At 44.5% G+C, this 25,410-nt stretch overlaps 1 protein-coding gene across 1 annotated transcript in view; it reads left to right on the forward strand.

Moving 5' to 3' along the window:
* Window positions 1-25,410, forward strand: part of CAMK2B (calcium/calmodulin dependent protein kinase II beta) — a 266,998-nt gene that overhangs the window by 139,599 nt on the left and 101,989 nt on the right. The window contains exon 2 of the mRNA XM_044659614.1: window positions 515-574. Coding sequence (XP_044515549.1) covers window positions 515-574 — 60 coding nt within the window. The remainder of the gene's footprint in view (window positions 1-514; window positions 575-25,410) is intronic.

The raw sequence follows: 25,410 nt of genomic DNA on the forward strand, positions 1-25,410 counted from the left end.
TACTTAGTTATTTGCATGTTGCCTCCATTAGAATGTGAGCTTCTGGAGCACAGGGACTGTGCTTTTGACCTTGGTCATCAAACCTTGCATTGGGGTGAATTCAGTTAAGTGGGAGGAGGGCAGGGCACAGTGGGGTAAGGGGGACAACCTATCACAAATGTAGGAGAGAGGGCTAAGAGTATTTGCTCAGGTAGGGACTGGGGTGTGTGTGTGTGTGTGTGTGTGTGTGTGTGTGTGTGTGTGATGCCAACCCTTGGAAAGGGTGCCAAGGCAATGGTACCTGGGGACAGTTCCTGCTCTGTACAGAAGAGGACTATGAGCTAAGGAGCAAAGGTGGAAGTTTTATTGAGGAGAAAGTACTCCCTTTTCCCCTAGGGATTATTAGGAATTTAGGAAAAAAGCCCTGTGTGCGCCATCTGAGTGATGACTCTACCTAGAAATGTTTAATCGCCACTATTAATTGTCATATCCTTTGGATGCAAGGTGATGCCTCTTTCTCTGTTTTTGTCTTCAGATCACCAGAAGCTGGAGAGAGAGGCCCGGATCTGCCGTCTCCTGAAGCATTCCAACATCGGTAAGTCCCTCTTTGAGAAGACTTGTTAGGGTGGGCTGGGAGATCTTTCGAGGCCAGCTATTCCTCCTGCCTGGGGAATCTTTGGTAGTTCTGAGTAGAATACAGTCAGCTTTACTCAACAGCCATCTTGAGGACATGGACTCTACCAGAACACTTTGGGCCTGATGACTTTAGGATGTTAGACTTGGAGCTGGATGAGTTCCCTTCCTCCCCTCTTTACTTCATCCTTGGAGCCTCTCCTATCTGACAAAATGAAGCCTTGGGACGGGAAGGCACTAGAAGGGACCAGTGACATAAATTCCTCAGCTCTTTTCCAAAAGAGAGTTCTCCAAATTCTCTGTTAATTCAACCTGGCCTACTCATTGCTCCCCCTTTCCTTCTGCTAACATGCAGAGAATACCTGCCACCTCCAGGAGCTTAACTTCCATTCCTGGGAAATGTTTAGAATGGGTCACTCAAAATGAGTCACAGGGTGAACACCTTGAAAAGAAATCTGTGATTATAGAGACTGTCACAGCTTCATGCTAGACAAATTGTGTTTCCTTTTTGGAGAGGGTTACTATACTGGTAGGAACAGCATAATGGAGTTTAAGAGAGCTGGCCACAGAGCATGGAAGACCCAAGTTCAAGTCCTGCCTCTGACACGTGTTAACTGTGTGACTCTGAGTAAGTCTCACCTCCCAGTGCCCCAGGCCACTCTCCAAGACTAGAAGTTACAGAAAAAGTTTAGGTCTGCACTGACAGAAAAAGTTTTTTTACCTGGAATCCCTGCCCTCTCTCACTGAAATCAAAGAGCCAGTTTCTATTCCTACTAAGTACGGAAGCTTTTAAGATGAAGTAACTCATTGTTCTTGTGGGGAAGAAGGAGAGATATGGACTAGAGCAAACTCTGGGCCTGGGCAGCTTGACTGTTCCAGAACCAGACTAAAATGTTATTGGGAAATGTTTTCAAAAAATAAAGAAGAATGTAATACAACATAGATAATGATTATCTATGGTTTTCTGAGCCAATGTTTGAGGTTGACACTACTAGACTAGATGATCATATAATTAGATGGGTTTAGAACTGGTTAGATGAATGGACCCAAAGAGTACTTGTTAATATATAGTTCACTGTCAAATTTGGCAGGAGATCTCCAGTGGGGTGCCCCAGGAATCTGTGGTTGGCCCCATGCTGGCCAATACTTTTAGTAATGATACAAATAAAGATATAGAAGGCATTTGCCAAGTTTTCCAATGATGCTGACCTCAGAGCTTTATTTAACATATTAGATGACCAAGTCAGGACCCAAAAAGAATTTAACAGGCTATACAGCATTGGGCTAGATCTAATAAGAAGAAACAAAATAGGGAAATTTGTAGAATCTTACATTGGGTACACAAGAATTGACTTCCCAAGGACAAGATTGGGAAAACACACATAGACAATAGTTTGTCTTTAAAAAAATCCAGGAGTGTGTGTAAAAACTAAGGAATTGGTTTTGTATCCAATTATTATATTATGGTTCTTAGTGCATGTGTTTTATCTACTTCATTAGATTGCATATTCCTTGAGGGTAGGGACTGAGCCTTTTTCAGCCTCTCTCAGTGCCTAGCACACAAAGTGATTGTTGAATATTATTTGGATAGATTCTTGTTTGGAAATTTTAGTGGTGGGTCTGAGGTTAATATCCCTTCTGGCATGTGATGATTAGATGATTCAGTGTAGTGAAAAGGTACAAAGGGATTTAAAAATCTTTGGCTATGGAATCCCTGGGAGACTTTACCAGAACAGGAAAACTTCAAGTATGAGCCTAGGGACATAACGTCTATGTTGGTTGAAGGTGAATTCAGCTAAGTTCAGGGATCCTCAAATCCAGAAGTCTGGCTAAAAGGGGATGAATTTTTTGGCCATAAAATCTACAGAGCACACCGAAGGATCTGGGATCCTCATGACAGAAAGATGGGAGGCTAAGACATAGAATGACAAATGCATTTGGGGATGTGACCAGTGTGGAAATTTGTTTTGTTTGGCTGTACTTAGGTGATACAAGAGTTCTATATTTCTTTCTTGCTTTTCAGTGGGTGGGGGGAGGTGAGGAAAAAATAAATTCTTGATCATTAAAAAAATGTGTCTTAAAAAGAAAAATGGGAACATTAAAGCAAGCAAGAACCACAGACTGAAGAAGCAAAATTCTGGAAAAATCACAATCATAAGATTATAGAACAAGGGCTAGAAAGGACCTCAAAAGTCATCTACTCCAGCTAGTTCATTTTACAGATGAAGAAACTGAGGATACCCCTAGGGATTATGACTTCCCTGAGATCACATTGGCAGTAAATGGCAGAATCAGAATTGGAAACCAGGATTCTCCTAAGCCAAAGTCCAGCCCCTTTTCCACTAATATAATACTGCCTCTGAGACTTCCACGCCTCCAAAAAAGAGACAGTAAGAAGTAATGCTTGGAAAATAAACAATACTCCAAGTAGGTCAAAGACAAAGGGAAAAGTTCTATGTACCCATCTTTTTACCTTACTTTCCTACCTACCTGCCTGCCTGCCTGCCTACCTGTCTCTCTGACTCTGTCTCTGTCTCTGTCTTTCTCTCTCTCTCTCCCCCTCTCTCTTTATCTGTCTGTCTGTATCCTAGCTGCCTCTCTATCTGTCTATCCATATATCCAATTCATCCATCTGTTTGCCTATACTTATATAACAATATACAATATATTATTACATTTAATATATACACACATAGTTGTGCATCTAGGTGATGCAATGGATAGAGCACTGGGACTGGAGGCAGGAAAATCTGAGTTCAAATGCTTACAAGCTGTGTGACCCTGGGGAAGACACTTAATTCCTATTTGCCTTAGTTTCTTATCTGTGAAATGGGGACATATTGTATGTAGAAGCAAATGACAGGCTACTTTATTATCTTTGCCTAGAAAGCCCACAGACAAAAAAATCTAAAGTCAGACACAACTGAACAACAACCTATACATTAATAGCAGTACTTTTTGTGGCAATGAACTGGAAAGAAAGCTATTCATAAAGTGGAGAATGCCTGAATAAACTGTGAATATGTACTTAATTAAAGAAACATTATTGCATTATAAAAAGAACAAATATGGAGAATTATGGGAATCTTGTAAAGACTGTTATGAACTGATGCCAAGCAAAGTAAATATAAGCAGGGGAATTGGATTCAGCAAGGTAGCACAGTGGATAAATTTGGAAGTAAAAGTGGAGTAAAATTGGGCAGCTCATTGGATATGAGCCAGGCACGGAGATGGGAGGTCCTGGTTTTAAATCTGGCCTCAGATACTTCTTAGCTATGTGACACTGGGCAAATTACTTAACCCCCGTTGTCTGGCCCTTACTGCTCTTCTATCTTGGAATCAATACACAGTATTGCCTCCATCTCTGTAGAAACACATGAATGTGGACATCGACAGATGTGGCCAATGTTTCCTGTTGATTTGTTTTGCTCTGCTGTACTTCTTTCTGTTGAAGGAAGTTGTTGAGGTGAGGGGAAGGGCCATTGGAAAGCAATAGATTTTTTTAAAAAGTATTGCTAACATTAATTTGTTGATATTTTATTTAATCTTTTTTAAAAATAAGATTTGGTTTTATATCACTTTACAAAAAAACTTTTATCTTTTGTCTTAGAATCATTGCTAAGTATTAGTCCCAAGGCAGAAGAGCAGTAAGAGCAAAGCAATGGGGGTTAAGTGACTTGCTCAAGATCACACAGCTAGGAAGTGTCTGAGGCCAAATTTGAACCCAGGACCTCCCATCTCCAGGCCTGACTCATATTCACTGAGCTGTCCCATTTTATCCTACTTTTACTTCCAAATTTATCATTCTCCACATCCCTACCCAATGAACCATTCCCTTGTAACAAACTGTAAGGGGAAAAAAGCAGTTCCATACAACCAACAATACATCAACCATGTCTGATAGCATATGTGATATTCCACACCTATAGTCCCCCACCTCTGCAAAGAAAGAAGAAACATTTCTTCCAGCTTCTCTGGGGCCAAGCTTGGTCATTATATAATTTTGTAATGTTCAATTTCAAAAAAGATTTGCTTTTTAAAAAAGAAACAAATCAAAGTGCACCCAATTATGCATTCTGTTCTGGGTTTCTAAGATTTGCTGACCCACTTCCTTAGCCTTTGAATTCTGACAAGCCCCGAAGCTCCCAGAACTGCCCAAGACTGTGGAGTCAGCCATCAGTCAAGGGAAGGGCAGGAATGTCATGTGAAAATAAAAATGGAGTAACTATTGACTAAGCTGTCAGGAGCTCTGTGACAGGGAAGCCATGAGGAGCGACAGTTTGGGGACAGCAAAAGGCTGGAGGAATGGGAACTGACTGTGCATCTCGAGGCTGCCCCTCTCCCGGAGTGGTGCTCTGTTTCTGGGGCTCTTTATGAAATTTCCTCTAGTAGGACCCACCTTCAGAAGAGCTTACCTTTTGTTGTTTTTAGGAAGGTTTCTCTCTTCTCCCTTTTCTAGGTGTCACTGGTGATGGGCAGGGGAGAGGGCAAGGGTGAAAGAGGGCAAGGGTGAAAGGGGGTATCCCTGCCTGGAGCAGGAGAGAGAACATTAGCCTGGGAACACAGGAGTCTGGAGTTCTTCATCCTGTTTTGCCACTACACCGTTGTGTGACCTTAAGTGAGTCACTGCAATGCTCTGGGCTGCCTCCTTCTCCCCCTGCCCCACATCTGAATATATAAAAGCATTGGACCGATCTTTATCCCACTTTCCATCTCTAACATCCTATTCTTCTGCCAGTCCATCTAGAGTGCTGACCGTCATCAGCTCTGCCCTGACTTTTGTGCCTTTGAAGCTGATGTCCATCTCAAGCAGAGAACATGGAGAAAAGTCTGATGATCAGAATGGGGGGGAGGCAGCTGTTTGGTGGTGGTGGTGGCTTCCATTTTTGGAGACTTTCCCAATCCCCTTATTCATTGCTTCTTCAATACCCCTTTGCCCTTTTGGGGGCATCTTCCTTGGTGTCTTCTTGGAGTATGTTGCACTGAGAGAGGCATAGCTCCTAGCACCAAGATCAGACCACAGCTGGAGGATCATTTCTGGGTGTCATCTTTTAGGAAGGGTATCACTATTTTGGAGAGTGCCCAGAGGAAGGCAATCCTATGAGAAAGGGCCTTGAGAATGTACCCTTTGGCAAGAGTTTGAAGGACACAAGGATGGATCATCTAGAAAAGAGAAGACTGGAAAGGGGACCTGCTGCCTGGAAAGTACTTGAAGGTTTGTTTTGGAGAATGGGCTTAGACTTGATCTCTTTGGCCTCAGAACTAGAAACAGTGGATGGATGGGGCACATCCAGAGGGGAAGAGTCAGGCTTGATGGCAGGAAAAATGCCAGAAACATCCTCAGTTCCATTAGTCAGGGTTTATACGTCATACCTCAGGCTTCTCCCTGCCCAGGGAAGGTTGCCTTCCTCAGATGGGGCCCAACCAAACATCACCCCCCGTGCTCTGATATATCACCTACCCCATGTGACTCTCCTCTCTTCGCTCTGCATTTCTGCCAGTGCCCCCAGAGATTGTCTCTGCTTATCTCAGTTGCCTCCTAGTGAGCTTGTGGTCCACGAAAAGCCCTTTGCTTTTTCAGGAGGCATCCCTCACAGAGAGACCTTTCCTTTTGGCAAAGAGACTGTCCATGCTGCTGAAGCTTTGCTCATACACAGAGATCTTTCTTCAATTCCATTTGGAAAGTGAACAAGTATTTATTAAGGGATTGAGCACTAGGTATACAACATAGGTACCAAAATAGCCTAGTGCATAGAGTACCAGACATAGAACTTGGGTGTCAGACACTTGTTAGCCATGTGACCTTGGGCAAATCCCTTAACCTCTGCTTGCTTCAGTTTTCCCATCTGTAAAATGGGGATAATAGCACCTGCCTCCAGGATTGTTGTATCAAATGGCAAATTGGAAAGTGTGTAGCAAAATGCCTGACACATAGGGGGTGCTATAAAAAGACTGTTATAATTATGATGCTAGGTTCCCAGTACATAAAAAAATGACAAATAGTCCCTGACCTCAAAGAAGGCATTCCACTGGACTGGAGTACCAGGCTCCCAGGCTTCTACATAGACACTCTCCACAACCAACCCTGCCACTACCTATCCCAGAATTTCAGCATTGGATGAGAGGCATCTAGACCAACTCATCCACCCCCACCCCTAAAGTCTATATTCCTGCCCCCAAAAGCCTGGCAAGTGGTTGTGTAACTCCTGCTCGAAGACCTCCAGGGAGAGGGACCCCCCCACCTTTCAAAGGTCAGGGCATCCAGGTTGTCTTTGCCCGGGAAGGGCTCCCCAGGGGGCAGCCAAGATAAGCGGAGGCAGCCTCTGGGGCTCAGGCAGAAGTACAGAGTGAAGAGGTTTGGTGAACATACCCAGGAAGGCGACCTTCCCTGGGTGGGGAGAGGCCCAAGGCTCAACTGTAAACCTTGGCTGAGTGTGTTTGTCTTGGAAAAGACCAGTCTTTTAAAGGGGGAGGCATGATATGGCTGTCCATGGGTGAAGGAGGGATCCTGTGTCCTCTTGGGCCCCAGGTGGAGAGAAGTAGGACCTGCGAAGATGTTACAAAGGCAGAATTGGACTTGCCATGAGAAAAAACTGCCTAATGACAGAATTGGTCTAAAGCAGAATAAGCTACCCCAGGAGGCCAAGAGTTTTCCAGCACTGGAGTTCTTATATAATAGGAGGAGGAGGAGGAGGATGGTAAGTCACGTTTGTTTAGTCCTTTTAAGGCTCACAAAGGTCTTATGTGTATTATCTCATTTGATCCTTCCAACAACCCTTGGAGGGAGGAGCTATTTTAGGTTTTCCTCATTTTATAGAATTCCCATAAAACTTAGAGAGGTAAGGGGGCTGAGTGGGTGGAAACCTGGATCTTGAGTGAGGAACACCCGAGTTCAGATCCTACCTCAGTCATTTATATGACCCTGAGCCAGTTGCTTAAATTCTCTGAGTCTCAATTTACTTTTCTATAAAAGGGAAATAAAAATGCTAACTATTAAATGAGGCAGGATTTGAATGCAGACCTTCCTGATTTCAGGACCAGCACTACTGCTATTGCTATAGCACCTACTTGCCATTCTTTAAGTGAAGGATACTTTTTGGGGATGTTGTCCAAAAGGACTTCTGCCAAGACACTGATTGGATTAGATGACTTCTAAAGACCTAAATTTTTTTAAACCCTTAACTTCCTTCTTAGAATCAGTACTGTATATTGGTTCCAAGGCAGAAGAGAGATAAGGGCTAGGCAATGGGGGTTGAGTAACTTGTCTAGGATCACACAACTAGGAAGTATCTGAGTTCAAATTTGAACCCAGGACCTCCCTCTAGGCCTGGCTCTGAATCCACTGAACCACCTAGCTGCTCAGAAGACCTGAAATTCTAATAGGAAAGGCTTGGGCCTGCAGGCCACACACCAAACCTTCACTTGCTGCTTCCAGAGATGTGAAAGCAGAGACAATAGCCTCTCTCTTGCCCACCTCACCTGGGGCAGAGGCAGCCAGGCTTTGGTTAGGCATCATCTGAGGAAGCAGGCTGGGCTCGAGCCTTGTTCCTGCTCAGAGCAGCACATCTGCTTTTCCATTCCTTTTTCCCCTCCTATCTAAAAGCGACACATTGAGATGTTTCTCTCGCTAACTCTGGGCAGGGGTAGGTTGACCCCACTGCTGTGATCCTGCTCTGGCAGCCACATTCCTCCCCCCACCCCCAGCTTCTTCATGGAGGCTTAGTTCAGAGTCTAAAAGGGGGTCCTTCAGGGACTTGCAGAAATTCAGTGGCTCAGGTCCTTTGAAACAGTAGTCAAGCTCCAGAGAGGCTGCCAGGCAATAGACTTGAGGAAATGTGCTGATGAGAGCCTGCGGGCAGCAGGCTTTGGCGGGGCCCGAACAGCCCACTTGGAAAAGGTATCCTTGCCAGAGGTGGCGTCACGAGTCAGCACCGCCGCGATCATGCAGCACCTGGTCTGCAAAATCTAAAAATACCCTGCTTGACGTCATCGGCAGTGCTGTTCCATTTTCACCTCCATAAGTATTCAGACAAATGCATCCAGTACCTGGTCCAGTGGAAGGCATCCCCCTGTGCCCACCCTCCATGCAAGCTGATTGACTCGGTGATTACAGAGTGCCTTCCCAGGGCGCAGTGATGTTTTCTTGGCATGTGCTGCTTGCACTCTAGCCGCTCACATTTACATAGGGTGGGGGTCACTGGGAGAATGGAGCAGTCTTTGGAATTTGCATGATTTTGACCTTTCCTGGCTATCTTCATTAGACAAATATTTACTGAACAACTGTCACAACAGGACATTTGCATAACATTTTCACATGCTTTGGTTCTTTTGAGCTCCCGTCTCCCTGCCAACTTGGCTGCAGGGTGATGAACATTTTGGCCACAGCAGTTCTCAAGTTGAGTTGTGATATGCGCCAGTGGAGAGAATGTCCATGCTGGGAAATCTGCAGATCCATGAAATACTGACATAAGCTTTTCCTTTGAGCCTCACAACTCGATGAAATGCATACAGTCAGGGGCAGAAACATTTTCTAGACGGGGAAGCAGAGTTCCAGGGAGCTTAAGTGAGGCACACAGGGTCACATGGCTAGTTCAATCAGGGTTAGGATTTGAAGCTTGATGATCTGCTGCTGCCAAGTCCAGCATTCAAGGTTGGCCTGGTCATATCCACTTTACCTCAACAACATCTCCAGAATCCTTCCCCTTTTAGCTGTTTGTTCAGCTACTATCAGGTTCTCTTCTTGGTTGGGCCATTGCAATGATCCATATTGAGTGTTCCTGTCTTCATTTTCTCTGCTTTAAAATTCAACACATGAGATCCTGTTTGGAAAGCACTTAGCACAGTGCTCTGAAGAGCTTCATGTGTTTTCAAGCCTTCCTTTTTTCCATCTATCCCACAACTGGAAAATTGATATTCCTAAGGCACAGATATGACCATGTCGCCCTTGTTCAGCAGCCTTTGGTGGCTCCCTATTGCTTTTAGGTTAAGTACAAACACCTGTGTTTGGCATGGAACCCCCTGCATACCTTGTTGCTAACCTGTCTTTCTAGACTGATTCTACATGACTTTTCCCTCAAGTTCTGTTCTAGTCCTGCTGGAAGAACTTGCTGCTGCTTATTTATAACCTTCTATTTACTGCCTCCATCTCCCATATCTGGAATGTTTTCTTGCCCCAGCTCTAACTTCCTGGAATCCCTTTCTTTTAGGCCCAGCTTAAGTACTGCCTGCCTCCTTCAAGAAGGCTTTCCTGGGACAGCTAGGTAGATGAATAGAGTGCCTGGCCTGGTGTTGGGAAGATGTGGCCTCAAATCTGGCCTCAGACACTTAACTATGTGATCCTGGGCAAGTCACTTCACCCCCATTGCCTACCCCTTACCATTCATCTGCTTTGGAACTGATACTCAGTATTGATTCTGAGACAGAAGGCAAGGGTTTAAAAAAAGAAGAAACTGAGGTCGAGAGGTTAGAAGACATAGTACCTGGCCTCTGTGCTTGCACATCTGAAACAATTAGTCATTTACAGATGAGATTATGTGTTTCACATCCTCCTTGGACACAGAATTCAGAGGAGGGTTGGTTCTCTCTGTAGCAGGAGTAGAGTTAGAGAGGCTTCTCGGAGGCTGGGGGATGGCTTGAGGTAAATATTTTCTTCTACCTTGAGGCCCCGTCAATGAGGTTTACTTTATTAATTCCCCTACTACACCCTTTCCAACAAAGTGGTCATCTTGCCTTTGCTTGAAGGTGTCAAAGGAGGCAGACTCCACCTCATTTGGAGGCCTGATGCGGTCCCTAATGCACAGGTCTCTATTCTTCCTTTCCAGATTGGAAGTAAACTTCATTCAAGGGGAAGGACAATGTGGTATGGGCTCCTAGCTGGTGCAGTGGATAGAGTACAGGGTCTGGAATCAGAAAGACTTGGCTTGATAACTTGTCTTTGTACTTATCCCTCTTCCATTTTTATATTTCCTTATAAAATGGGGAGACCAATCCCTGACTCCACCTTCTCCTGTTTGGATGGGGAGTATGGGGAAGGATGAAGGATGATGTCCCAGCAGGCATTTTAAAGATTCTCTGATGTGGACAGTTCTTTGCTGTATCCTTGGAGAGATCAAAGATTAATAAGACATAGTCCCTTCCCTTATGGAACTTAGAGTCTAGAGGAGAGGATATGACACACATTCAGATAACTGTAATATAAAATAGTACAGGAGAGTGTGGACAAAGGGTTCTAAGATACTATGCAAACTGTAGGGGGTGGAAGATGATATTAGCTTGTTGGGAGGGCATCAGAGAAATATTGCAGGATCATAGATTCAGGTGTGGGTGGCTTCATAGGGGATATGATATCTGAGGTGGAGAATTTCAAAGGGTGGGAATAGTATGGGATGGAGAGGGTTGTAGGACTCGGGAACAGAATGGGCATCTGGGCGGCACAGCGGATAGTGTTGGCTTGTTGTCAAAAAGAATTATCTTTTGGGGCAGTTAGGTAGCTCAGTAGATTGAGAGCCAGGTTTAGAGATGGGAGGTCCTGAGTTCAAACTTGGCTGTAGACACCTTGTAACTGCGTGACCCTGGAAAAGTCATTTAACACCCACTTACTAGCCCATACCTCTTTTCTGCCTTGGAACCAATACAGAGTATTGATTCTAAGATGGAGGAAAAGAGTTTAAAAAAGAAGATTCATTTTCCTGAGTCTAAGTCTGGCTGCAGACAGTTATTAGCTGTGTGACCCTAGGCAAGTCATTTAAGCCCGTTTGCCTCAGTTTCCTCATCTGTAAAATAAGCTGGAAAAGAATATGGCAAACCAATCCAGTGTCTTTGCCAAGAAAACCCAAAATGGGGTCACAGAGAGATAGACATGATTGAAATGGCTGAACAACAGAGACCTACAGGTAGGAAAACATGATGAAGTGTACAAGGAATAGTGAGAAGTACAGTACCATTTAGCCCAAATTGATGTGTAGAAGACAAAAAATTCAGATGGTGCCAGCTTCTGAAGGCCTTGAATTACACAGGAAGGCTTTATTTGATAGGTAATAAATAGAATCACAGAATCTCTGCATCAGAAGGGGCCTCAGAGGCCATTTGGTCCATTCCATACTTGAACAAGCATCTCCACCACAGCATTCCAACAAATGGTAATCCAGCTCCAGTGAGGGGGAGCCCACCATTTCCTCTCAAGGCCCATTCCACTTTGGGACAGCTCTAATTGTCAGGAGGCTTCATGCCCTGACACCAGTTCTAATTCTGCCTCTTTACCATGGTCCCTTGCCCCTTACCAAAAGCTCTGAAGTTTTCATTGTTCCTTGGAAGAAAGCTGGAGTTCAAATACATGATCTTGTATTATATAGGAAAGATGGTGCAATAGCAAGAAGATGGCTCAAATACCCCCTTCTACATGAAGCTTTTTCTAACTCCTTCTTTCGGATTAAACTGTATTTATTTTGTCTTTGTTGGGGCATGCTTATATATGTGCATATAGAATAGAACCCAATGTAGGCCTTTTGAGGACAAGGGCAATTTGACTTTTGTCTTTGAATTCCCAAGACTTAGTACATAGTAGGTGCCAAGTAAGTGCATGTTGATTGATTAACTGGGAAACCAAGCCTGCCACAGACAGCCAAAAGTACCTTGTCTTTCCCTACCTGATCTGTGTCCTTAATCTTGAACTATATTATTCTGATTGTCAGCTGATCTGGACCCTTGACCTGGACTCAGCCCGAGGGAGCTGGGATGATGTGAATTGGGAAAGGATAGCTTACGAGGTGCCCGTGCAGTTCCTTCTCTGGGCTATTTCTCTTTCTCGAGCTTTCTGTATTAACCAAAATATCAGCCCTGTCCTTGCTAGAGTCACTAACAGAACAAGATTAAGAGGAAATTCCTTAAACATTATCCAGAAAAATAACAAGATTTAAAGCAGCCAGTTTCTGGCATTAATGCAAGCACAAAAGACCTATTTGGCAGGGGCAGCCTCAGGAAAGGTATCTCTACATAGTAAAGAGAGCCCTGGAAGGCAAGAAGACCTAGGGTCAAATCCTGCCTCCTACTCTAGCTGTGTGACCCTAGGCAAGTCATCTTACTTATCTGAGCCTCAGTTTCCTCATCTATAAAATGGAGACCTCCTTCACAGAGTTATGGTGAGGCCCAAATGAGAAAATGTATGGGAAGCACTTTGGGAACCTTAAAGTACAATGTCAATGCTTTTATTAGTATTAGTCATATTCCAGTACCAAATTCCCACCAGTGAAGCATCTCATCTACCACTCTTTGAAAAACTTCCTCTGCAGATGTTCATGCTGATCCTCTTCTAGTGACTCATTTGGGGCTGACTCTAGGAGCCCCTGTGCCATTTACCAAAGGCATTAGATTCGAGAATGCCAGGCCTTTGCCAGAAACAGCCCATCTGGCCCCTGGACTGGGGGCTTATAGAGAGAAAAGCCAATGTGTTAATCCTGTGGGTATTCTGCCCTCTACCATTCTTTCTAAATCTAGCACATGGGCTTTGGAGAGGGTTGCTAGGTGTGCCCAGGTATACATTCATGTCTTTGGGGGGAATAAAAAAAGAAAAAAAAAATATATATATATATATATATATAATGTCTCATTTTTCAAGTCATTGTCTTTTAAAGTTTAATTAGACTCAAGTTTCTTTAATTCAGAATACCACTGATTTAGAGCTAGGAGGACCTGAAGAGGTTATCCAGTCCAACTACCTCATTTTATAAGTAAAAAAGGCTTAGAAATCAAATGACTTTCCCAAGGTCACACTGCTACTAAGAAACAGAGCTGGAACTTGAATCTGTGTTCTCTGGCTTTAAGTGCAGCACTGCCTCCACTGTACCACATTGCCCATTACCACATTGTTTAATGAATAAAGTGTTCTTTCTGCTTGAGTATTCATTCGCTAGATGCTCACCTTACAAAATAAAAAGTTAAATGCTGTAGGTGCCTCACCTAGTGAAGTGTGCTGCAAGTATCTTTGCCCAAGATGGGGCTTCATAACCAATACCTGTTAGAGAAATGCACAAATGAATAAAGCCACCTTTGCTTCTTTCCATGGAAGTCCAGCCTGTTCCTATGTGGGTATCTTTTAGCTAGATCTGTGGCCATGTGGGATTGCAGAGTGACAGATGGAGCAAGACTCTGGCACTTGGTAAAGGCCTTGTGCCAAGCTGGCTGTTTCCCTCTTGCTAGTATGACTCCAGGGGACATAGGAACTGGCTTCCTCCCCAGGTAAAGCCCAGCTTTAGGACTGCAGGAGCCTAGATTTAGAACTAGAAAGGACTTTAAAAATGATCTAGGTCAGTGGGGTCAAACTCAAGTTGAAACAGGGGCCACTATCCCATGCCTAAGGATCCCTGTGGGCCACAAGTTGACTTAAAAAATTAATGTTATTATCTGTGTCTTATTGTATTTTTAAAAATATCTTGTTAAATATTTCCTAATTGGATTTTAATTTGGCTTGGGCCACACTGTGGGAGCATGGTGGGTGTTTGACACCTCTACTATGGCAAACTCCCTCATTTTACAAATGAGGAAACTGAGGGCCTAGAGAGATCAAGGGTTCTTTTCCAAAGCGACACAGACAGTAGTGTCAGAACTGAGATTTGAACCCAGGTCCTCGGAGCTTGTTTCCACTGTAACACATTTTGCTATGCACCAACCTGCCCAAAGTAGGTTTGGTTTTTCAGCTGCATTCCTCTTCCTCTATACAGTTGGGGTATGGGAAGGTCCAGAGTCCCTCTCTTGCCTTACCCCAATTTGCTCTCTTGCTGACCCACTGTCCTGGGTCTTCCCCCTCCCTGGTGCCTGACACCTTCTGTACTCTCTCAGCCTTCTTCACTCTCTAGAGCTAGACTGATTCCCCACACATGGCATCCTCCTCTAATAGCATCAGACTGCCTGATTGTGCAATGGAACTGGTTTGTCCCCTTCCACTCCAGCTTCAACCCTGTAGCTGTTGCAGCTTAAACCATGTTAACCTGACACAAGCGGTCCCAGATGAGAGCTCGACAGGAACTGGCAATAGGAGCAAAGGTATCATTAAAGTGAAAGGAAAGATCACTGGCTGGCCAGAGGGAGAGAATGAGTCTTCTAGGGTGTCCCCAGTCCTGGGGAAGGCAAGGCTCTGGTCCTCAGCTTTGCAGATTCAGAAATTCAGACCTATGAGGTCCCTAGCAATTTATGAGGAGGTTATAACACCCTCATATACACTAATCCTGAGCTGGTGATTTTATTGGGACAGGGAACTCTGGTAAGAAAACTCTGCCAGGGTAGATCAGCCCCTGCTCTGTTACTTAGATCTTAGAGAATTCCATGGGACTAACTAAAGTTAAGTGACTTTCTTTAGTTTCCTTCTTTGTAACTTTCACTCATTATTCCTAGTTCTGCCCTTTGGGGCCAAGACTACACAACCCCTCTCTCTCTCTCCATCAATTACAATTTTCATTTCCTTGAAGTGTGAGTCTTGCCAAAAGAATATAAGAAGGACCTTTCAGCCTTTGGATTTGAGCTCTAGTAATCTCTCAGCTAAGAGATAGTTCTTTCCAGGTGTACATTTTTCTTAACTCTTGCCCCTGGATTAGGGTGTAGAGGAGGGGAGGTTTGTAAACTCTTTTAATCCATTAGTCGCCACTCACATCTGAAATCTTGTTCAAATTTAAATGGTTGTTATTGTTTAGCCATTTTTCAGTCTTGTTGTTATTGTTTAGACATTTTTCATGTCTGACTCTTTGTGACCCAATTTGGGGTTTTCTTGGTAAGGATACTGGAATGGTTTGCCATTTCCTTCTCTAGTTTATTTGATAGGTGAGAAAACTGAGGCAAACAGGGTTAAGTGGCTTGCCCAGGGTCACGCAGCTAGTAACTGTGTGAGACCAGATTTGAACTCAGGAAGATGTCTTCCTGATCCAAGCCCAGTGCTCAGTCAGACATTGTGTCACCTAGCTGCCCCAAATTTAAATTATTAGCCTCCAAATGGAATTTGTAATGGCATTTAATCTCTTGCATCGACTAGCCTAGAAATGTTCTTGGAATACCCCTTTTTTTGGTGATACCCTCCATGATTCCTAGGCACTGCTAAGAATTAATTCACTATTCAGATTATACTTGAAAGGCTACTGAGGAGACAGTTTGTGGAAGACATGTTCTAAACTATAAAAGCTGGAGTTTTTCAGTCTCAGAGCCCATGTGGCCTGCATTTTTGCTAATGTTGGACAAGCTTGTTGATGGTTGGGGAAATGGGGAACAGCTGAAAATTGGAGGCAACTGCCAGCAAAAGGGAAAGAGTCAAAATCATAGAATCTCAGTGCCAGATGGGACCTCTGAGACTATGTAGTCTCTTTGCACAGGAATCCAGCCTTTGCTTGGAAACCTCCAGTGAGATGGAACCCATTGCCCCCCAAGGCAGCCCAATCCACTTTGGGACAGCTCAGGTGATTTCTTCATTGACATCAAGTTTCTTTGTGACATCAAGATCGCTTTGCAACTTCTGCCCTCTGGGGCTGATCAGGACAAGTCTGATGCTCTCCCCCAACCCCTCACCTTTTCTTAAAAACAAAAAGCCTTTGAGGCAGCTAAGTGGCTCCAGGCTTGGAGACAGTAGGTCCTGGGGTCAGTTCTGGCTTCAGACACTTCCTTGCTGTGTGACCCTGAGAAAATCACTTGCCTGACCCTTATTACTCTTCTGTCTTGGAACTGATACTTAGGGTTAATTCTAAGATAGGAAGAAGGTAAAGGTTTTTAGAAAAAGAAAGTACTTTGTATATACTTTGTGTTTATTTAGCTCTATACATTTGTATCACTCTGACCTCATATCCCAATTTTTTCTTTTTTCTTTCTTTTTTTTTAAACCCTTAACTTCTGTGTATTGGCTCTTAGGTGGAAGAGTGGTAAGGGTGGGCAATGGGGGTCAAGTGACTTGCCCAGGGTCACACAGCTGGGAAGTGTCTGAGGCCAGATTTGAACCTAGGACCTCCTGTCTCTAGGCCTGACTCCAATTTTTTCTTTAGGACCTTTTGTTGTTATTTGTTCCTAGAGCTTGGCATGCTATGATATAGCCTGGCACATAGTAAGACATTAATAAATATTTGTTGAACTTATTGAATTGAAACAGCTGGTCTTTTTGGCCAGCTGATGACCCAAATAGAAGGAAACTCCTTGCCTTCAACTTCATGGTCTGGCAGCCTTTGAGAAGGTTAGGTCGCCCCCATTTGTCTAAGGCTTACTTTCATCTGGTCGCCACATTTATATTGGCCTCACACTCTGGCTGCCAGTCTTCCAAAGAGCCTTTTGGCCTTTTGGACGGAACGTCATGTTAAAACAACATTGGACGGCATCCTCCAATTAGGGTTTGAGATGCCTTCCAGCCCTGTTTTGCCAACTGAATTCTCAGGCTGCATGTTGGGTCACTGGGGGAGTGTGTCAAAGAGAGTGACTCCTCATTTGAAATGAACTCTCTTTCCAATTGACTGCTTTTACAGAACACTTTGTTATTTTAACTACTGGAGGGACCACCTTTCATAGTGAACAATAGCCAGCCCTCTTCTTCGGCTTCAAAGGCAGCCTCTGATGCCTTCTCATCTCCTCTCCTCTCCGGGCACAGCCCCCTTAGTGACAAGTAGTATATGGTGCAGCCTGCACCCTGCAGGTGTGGGGAAGACCTGGAGTCGGACAGATTGATTGACTCTTAATTGTCACCGGTCTGAGGATTCCAAATCAGCATTCAGGTCAACGAGATAGCTCCGCAGGAAGTGCACTGCCAAATGAGGCCATGGCTGCCTCTTGGGAATTGCATCGCAGCCACTCTGTCTGGCCCTGCTGGCTCGGCTCCTAGAGCTGTCATGGATTCTGAGTGGGCAACTGGTTCTCCGGGGCACCCTGAGTCTTGGGGCAGAAAGGTGCAAGGTGGAGGGGTAACCCTGTCTTTAAGATGGCCTGATGAATGTGTAGCCAGGATTCCAGCAGCTGCTGTCCATGAACTGCCTCACTGGTGAGACTGGTCAGCAAATCTAAAGGCAGGCTAGAAGAAGCCTTTGCCACGATTGTTTATGGCTGTGCCCCAAATGGCGGTTAGGAAGCTGCTGACCCAGAACCTTGCTGGCATATCAGAGCAAGGCAGGGAATACACGGCTGCCATAGCCTTGAAAGGACAGATCATCTCAGACAAATGGTCAACTTTTCCAACACACTGTATACTTATCTACCAAACAATCTGTCAGAGAGCATTAAAAAATCCTTACTGTCAGTTCTAACTTAGTGTCAGTGCTAAGACAGAAGGGTGGCAGGGGCTAGGCAAGCAAGGTTAAGTGTCTTACCTGGGTCACATAGCTAGAAAGTATCTGAGATCAGATTTGAACCCAAGTTTCCCTAACTCCAGGCCAGGAGCTTTATCTGCTATGCTACCTGTCTCCCAAAAAGCATTACTTATTTATTTGAAGAAAAAAATTTTAACCCTTACTTTCTGTCTTAGAATCAATACTAAGTATTTGTTCTAAGGCAGAAGAGTGGTAAGGGAAAGGCATTTGGGGTTATATGATTTGGCCAGGGTCGCACAGCTAGGATGTGTCTGAGACCAGATTTGAATCTAAATCCTCCGGCTTCTGGCCTGGCTCTCTATCCAGTGTGCTACTTAGCTGCCCCCTCCCCCCCAAGCATTTTTAATGCATGCCATGGACTTTTCCTCCTAATCTAGCATTCCTCTGTAGCCTGAATCTCTGCTTGTTTCCATTTATCATGGCCCCTTGAATGTCCTGGCTTTTTTGCTGGCTCCAAATTTGGACCTCAACTCTTTCCTCAAGAACCTGTTCACAAGCAAATGTTCATCCATTCACTAGCCCCCGAAGGTCCTTTCCTAGATGAGGTGCTCCATGTGGGAGGTGGGCACAGAGTGGTACCATGGCTAGATGGTGCTTTGTTTCCAAAAGGTACAGCATTTCAAAAAGGACTGCAGGCTTAGTGTGAATAAACAGTACAACATGGCAGCTCCCCCAAAGCTAATGTGATCTGGGATGGCAGTTAAGAACAGGATACCTTTTCCTTGTTTGCTTGGTGATATAGTCCTGCTGTCCTTTGCCTTGACTAGCCCATATCTGGTGTGTCATGTTCAGTTCTGGACACCCTACATTAGAAAGGACACTGATTAAATGGAGAATATCCAGAGCAAAAAAACCACGGTGAGGAAAGGGCTCAGAGAATGCATCCCATATGAGGATGAAATGATTGCAAATGTTTACCCTGGAGAAGAGAAGTCTCAGGGGTGTATGATAGCTATCTTCAAGTATCTGAAAGGCTGTCATATGTGGGAGGGATTAAACTTATCCTCTTTGGCCCCCTAGAACACAACAGATGTAGTCTGGAAGTCCAGGAAACATCCCAACAATTTAGAGCCAAGCCAGGCCTCTCTCCCAGGACAGGACTCCTGTCTTCTTCCCAGACCTTGTGACAGGTCCCTGCTTTGCAGCCGGTCATAATTTCCTCCCTGTCTACCTAGACCTCTTTTTCTTTCTAGCTGTTGGATTCTCCTGATGTGGACTTTCTTGGCTGCCTTTTGAGACTCCCATTTGCTATCCACTTCTTGCTATCCCTGATGCTGAAACCCTTGACTCCTTCCTGATCCCCATGCTGTGGGCCTCCCCAGATTGCCCCCTCCCACCTAGTTAGTCTAGTTTTAGAATCCTAGACAAGCTGTGGTAGACCTCCCTACCAACAACTGGACCCCACTACTGACACACTGGGAAAGGGCTCAACCAGTGTTCCATTAGGACACCTGCGGCCTGAGTTTGGTGTTTATGTTGGTTCAGGCCACCAAAAGGCAAAGCAGATGTGCTTTCTCAAGCAAAGTTAAAATGCAGAGAATAAGCCCCAGTCCCCCACTCCATCTGTTGCTAGAACCTAGGCTTTTGCTAACAGAGAAGCCTTTTGTTATTCCTAGTAGCCCAATGAGCAACCTCCCTGGCATTGTTTCATCTGCTATCACCATTTGAGAAATGTGGCTAACTGACCACAGACTCACTTTGACACAGTTGTTTGGGGGTGGGGAGGGATCCAGGTTTAGAGATGGCCATTTATGAAATATATTTTATTATTATTATTGTTATTATTATTATTATTAAAACCCTTACCTTCCATCTCAGAATCAATACTGTGCATTGGTTCTAAGGTAGAAGAGTGGTAGGGGCTAGGCAATGGGGGTTAAGTGACTTGCCCAGGGTCACACAGCTAGGAAGTACCTGAGGTCAGACTTGAACCCAGAACTCCCATCTCAAGGCCTGACTCTCTATCCACCTAGCTGCCAACTATAGGGTATATTTTAGAAGCAATTCTTATTAAGGCTTAATAATAGTGTTTCAAGGCTTGCAAAGGTCTTTACCAATGTTATTTGATTTGATCCTCACAACAGTCTTGGGAGGGAAGTACAATTATTCACCTCTTTTCATAGGTAAGGAAACTAAGGTAGATTGGAGTTAAGTAACCCCAGGGTCACATAGCTAGAAAGCATCTGGGGCCATATTTGAACTTGGAATGCCCTGACTCCACATCCCATGCTCTTCCACCGTGCCTCCTAACTGGAGTGGACAGCATCATCTCCGAAGTTCCTTGTGATTCTGTGATTCTGGAATTAGGAGAATGCTACCGTGTAGGCTACGTATGACACTTCCACTGTAGGAGACTATAGGAAAACAAGAGGCTGTCATCTCCCTCCCCCCAAACAACACTCCTTTTACTCTCTGTGTACATTTGCAAATGGAGAACAAAAGAAAAGGCAAAGATAACCAGACAGAGGGATTTCTGTCTATTTTACTTCCTTGGTATATCAATTTCAAACGGAGGGGTAGCTGCTTCCCTTTGACATATTGATTCTAGGACTCAGCACACACTTGGGTGCTCGGTGGGTGTTAATGATATTAATGATGTGGCATCTCAGGATCCCCCTCCACCCCCACATCCAGGACCCTTACCTAGCGCCATGTATGGAATTCTCGGCTAATTTCTAGCATCAGCTGAATAGAGGTGTCCAGAAACCGTGTTGGATTCACAGAGCATCTGCGTTGGGAGGCATCTATGGGGGTGTCTCCAGGGGGAGGGGTGCTGCTTGAGCAGATGGGCCACCAACCTGCTGGCTCCCAGCTATCTGGATTTATTAGGCAGTTCCAAATTAGGAAGGAATGGAGGACGGGAAAAGTGGGGGAGGTGAGGGAGAGGAATAAGCTTTTGTTTAACTCAAATGATCTCGCAAGGGTCCAATAATGAGAGGGAATATGCGTGGAGCTCTCTCCTTGTGAATTAGAGGGAAATGAGTGAGTGACTCCTACTGAATGATTCCCATGGTGATTCACGATGGGCCACAAGCGTTTCTGAAATAGACTGTGAGGGGAGGCCAGTGAAAGGGGCCTTGAGGATAGGAAGGATCCTTGGCTAATGTGGCGCCAAGATGTAAGACAGGGCAGCAGATGGAAGAAGAGAGAAAGGACTGGAAGCCTGCTTCATTGTATGTCTGTGTCAACAGAAAGGCAGGTGGTACAATCAATAGTGGTTTGAAGGGCAGCTGGGTGGCTCTGTGGATAGAGTCAGGCCTAGAGACAGGAGGTCCTGGGTTCAAATCTGCCTTCAGACATTTTCTAGCTGAATAACTCTGAACAAGTCACTCAACCCCCATTGTCTAGCCCTTACCACTCTCCTGCTTTGGAACCAAGACAGTGTTGAGTTTAAGATGGAAGGTAAGGGTTTAAAAAAAAAGTGGTTTGAATTTGGAGGGGAGGAGGGGGAAGCTGGTTTCAGATCCTGCCATTAGCACAGTTGTCCTTGCTAGTTTTATGATTTTGACAAGTCAGCAGATCTCTCAGTGAAGCATTTTTTCTCATCTGTAAAATGGGGGTGGGGGTAGATAGATGGCCTCTTGGTCTCTCTCAGTCTAAAATTGGTGCTCCTATGATCTCATCTCCAGGGGCTCTCCCAGATCTTCAAGGGCACAATTCTAACTGATCTATCTGCATGGTGATGTCAGTAGCAGCCAGTTATGACTTAATGTCATCCCTCCTCTGAGCATAGGCCTTTTAATGGAAGATTTCTGGAAACCATGTATGCCTTAAATTCAAATAAATCTTATTCAACTCAAATGAACAAAGATGAATTTCTAATGTATATTTCTTTTTTTTTTTTTTTAACCCTCACCTTCCATCTTGGAGTCAATAGTGTGTATTGGCTCCAAGGCAAAGGAGTGGTAAGGGCTAGCCAATGGAGGTTAAGTGACTTGCCCAGGGTCACACAGCTAGGAAGTGCCTGAGGCCAGATTTGAACCTAGGACCTCCCATCTCTAGGCCTGGCTCTCAATCCACTGAATTACCCAGCTGCCCCCTCTAATGTGTATTTCTAAGGAGCAGAACAGCCTAAAGAGGATTGTTTTGGAAGGGGGGAGATTGGTTGGTCTTCCCAAATTCCTTAGAATCTAACCAAATAGACAAATGCAATCTCTGCTTAATAACCTCCAGTGCTGATAACAACATTTATTTAGCACTTTTAAGATTTACTGAATGCTTTATATATGTTGTCTCATTTGCTTCTCATCTCCCTGTGCAATGGTGGTTGTTGCTTCACTACGTCTGACTCTTTGTGACCCCATTTGGGGTTTTCTTGGCAAAGATACTAGACTGGCTTGCCACTAGCTTATTTTATGGATGAGGAAACTGAGGCACGCAGGATTAAGTGACTTGCCCAGGGTCATTCAGCTAGTGCCTGAAGACAGATATGAACTCAGGGAGATGAGTCTTCTTGACTCTGTATCCCTTGTACCACTTCTTGGCTCTGTGTAGTATGTACTATACATGTCCTCATTTTTATGGCTAAAGAAATGGAGGTTTAATTGGGTTAAATTAAATGAGATTGAATGACTTGCCCAGGGTCACACACCAATAGTTTCTAAAGCAGAATTTGAATCTAGGTTTTCTTGGTTCCTACACCTGGATCATATCTACTTCCTCAGTCAGAGGTTAGGCCTCATTGATTTTATAGAACCAGCTTGATCAGAACAGAAGTAAAACTGAGCTAGTGAAGAGAATGATTTTCCTTAGCTGGTGGGGAGAAGAATCTGCCTTGGTACTATGTAACCAAGCTGGAAATGGGGGTGATTCAGAGAATCACAGAGTATTAGAACTTGATGGAACCCTTAGAGAACTCATCTGGTCAAAGGATATTTATGGATATGGAACTAGAAGGGACCCTAGATCTTGTCTGATCTAGCCACCTCACTTTACAATTGTGGAAAGTAGGGATGCCTGTTGTTTGAGTTTAGGAGTTCTGAACTGCAGTAAGGCCAACTCTGATCTGGTTGTCATCATTAAGGCCAACCGCAATATGGCAAGCCCCAGGGATTCCAGTCACTGACTGCCTACGGAGAGGAGAACCGGGTCAGCTCAGGAAAAAAAAAAAAAAAAAAAAAAAAAAAAAAGATGGAGTTAAATCTTCCAAGAGGATTAGTATTATAGCCATGGAACTTCCAGCTTGGGTGAGACAGAGAAATTCAGTCTTTAAAAACAACAACAAAAAAAATCCAACAAATAAAATGTTCCCTCCAAAACTCCCAATTAATGAGGAGGTGAAGTCACCTGCTCAAGGTTACCTAGGTAATATCAGAACCTGGATTCCAATACGGGCCCTCTGAACCAAGTTCAGCCTTCTGCCCTTTCTAGGACACTTCCTCTCCTTTTAGACCAACCCTTTTATTTTATAGAGATGGCAGCCCAAACTCAGGAAAGTGAAGCAGTTTGCCCAAGTTCGCACAGCTAGCTAGTATTAGAATTGGGACTAGACCTGGCTCCTGAGTCTTAGAGACCGTGTCTTCCCATTGGATAAAGCTGCCCTGGGGAAAGTGAGACAGCTTTGTAGGGTGGGAAAACTCTGCCTCACTTTCCTCCTGGGGCATCCTTCTTGGGCCCCGTGGTCCCTATTGCATGATTGGTGATGAGGCAGAGGGCGTCCAGCCTGCATTCCTGCTGGCTAGCCCGAGCAGATGCTTTCCCAACTTAACATCATTCTCTCAGGCCCACCCTATGGAAGGGGGGAGGGCTGTGGAGAAGGAGGACGCTTCACAGCCAGTCAGAAATTAGGACACGAATTGGAAAGCAGCCGAGAAAAGGGGACAAAGCTCAAAGCCCAGCTGCCTGTTGGTGCTTGAAATAAGTGGCTGTTCTGGAGGTGTGGGAGAGGAGTCACTTCTTCCCAGGAACCCCTGTACCAGCAGAGCAACATCCCAAGCAACACAGCCATTTTGGAGTGCCTCTTTGAGGATTATTTTATAGGGTTCAAATCACAGCTTTGGAGCTGGCTGGAAGGGGGCAACCTTAGGGTCATCTCAGCCAACATTTTTCCTGTCATTTTACAAATGAGGAAACTGAGGCCTAGCAAAATGAAATGACTTGTGTGAGGTTACATGGAATAGTAAGTGGCAGAGGGAGGATTTGATTCCAGGTTCTTTTCTTCTAAATCTAGTCTTGAAGAGGAAACATTAATAGCTTATGAATGGACCTTGCATCCTCCACCTCCCTGTCCTCCCTGGCTGAGTAAAATCATCTGATAGAACTTTGTAGTCGCCATGTAGTTGGGATATTTTTGCTGTCTACCTGGCAGTGGCAGCTCTAGAAATGGAATCAGGGCTGGTAAAAGCCAACCAACTGGGGCAGCAGGGTAGTCTGGATAGAGTGCCAGGCCTGGAGATATGAGGTCCTGGGTTCAAATTTGACCTCAAACACTTCCTAGCTGTGTGACCCCGGGCAAGTCACTTAACCTCCATTGCCTAGCCATTACCACTCTTCTGCCTTGGAACCAATACACAGCATTGATTCTAAGACAGACCATAAGGGTTTTTAAAAAAAGCCAACAAACAAAAGTCACTGAACAGTAATACAATCACACCTAACTCTTGATTGTTGGAATTGAGAAATACCTCTAAGGCCTCCTCCAGCCCATCCCAGAACCAGATACCCTTTCCTACATCCTGTAGGCTTTACCCAAAGGCCTACTTGAGGAGGAACTTAACCTTCCTCTAGGTGACCCCTTCCACTTTAGGATGGCCCCGATTGTCCAGATAATATACCTATAGTCCCTATTTCACTGTATTATTGGGAAGCTCAGACAAAATAATGTATGTTAAGGTACTTTGCAAACCTTAAAATGACATATTGTTGATTTATTTATTTAAAATTCTTACCTTCTGTTTTAGAATCAATACCGTGTATTGGTTCTAAGGTAGAAGAAAGGCTAGGCAATAGGGGTTAAATGACTTGCCCAGGGTCACACAGCTAGAACGTGTCTGTGGCCAGATTTGAATCAAGAACTTCCTACCTCTAGATCTGGCTCTTTATCTACTGAGCTGCCTCTAAATGCCCCATATTTATAAATGTGAACTATTATTATTGATCAGCTGATCTGTAAGCATTTATTAAGTACCTCCTGTGTGCCAGGAACTGCTCTGAGTTGTTGTGGTTCTGTTATTTTAGTCATATCTGACTCTTCATGACCTCCCTTCTGTAGCTTCTTGTACAGATGAGGAACTGAGGTCAGTAGGGTTAAGTGACTTGCCCAGGGTCACCCAGCTAGCAAGCATCTGTGGCTAGGTTTCAACTCAGGAAGATGAGTTTTCCTAACTCTGGGCTCAGCCCTTTTTTAGCCACTGCTCCACTTAGCTGCCTCATATTACTGCTCTGAAAACTGGTGGTATAAGTGCAAAACTGAAACAACTCCTGCTCCAAAGTAGATTATAATCTATTGGAAGATGCAGCAAGGACTGCTGCCTCCTCTGTACTT

Source organism: Gracilinanus agilis, chromosome 2 (genome assembly GCF_016433145.1).
Source record: "Gracilinanus agilis isolate LMUSP501 chromosome 2, AgileGrace, whole genome shotgun sequence".
Lineage (NCBI taxonomy): Eukaryota > Metazoa > Chordata > Mammalia > Didelphimorphia > Didelphidae > Gracilinanus > Gracilinanus agilis.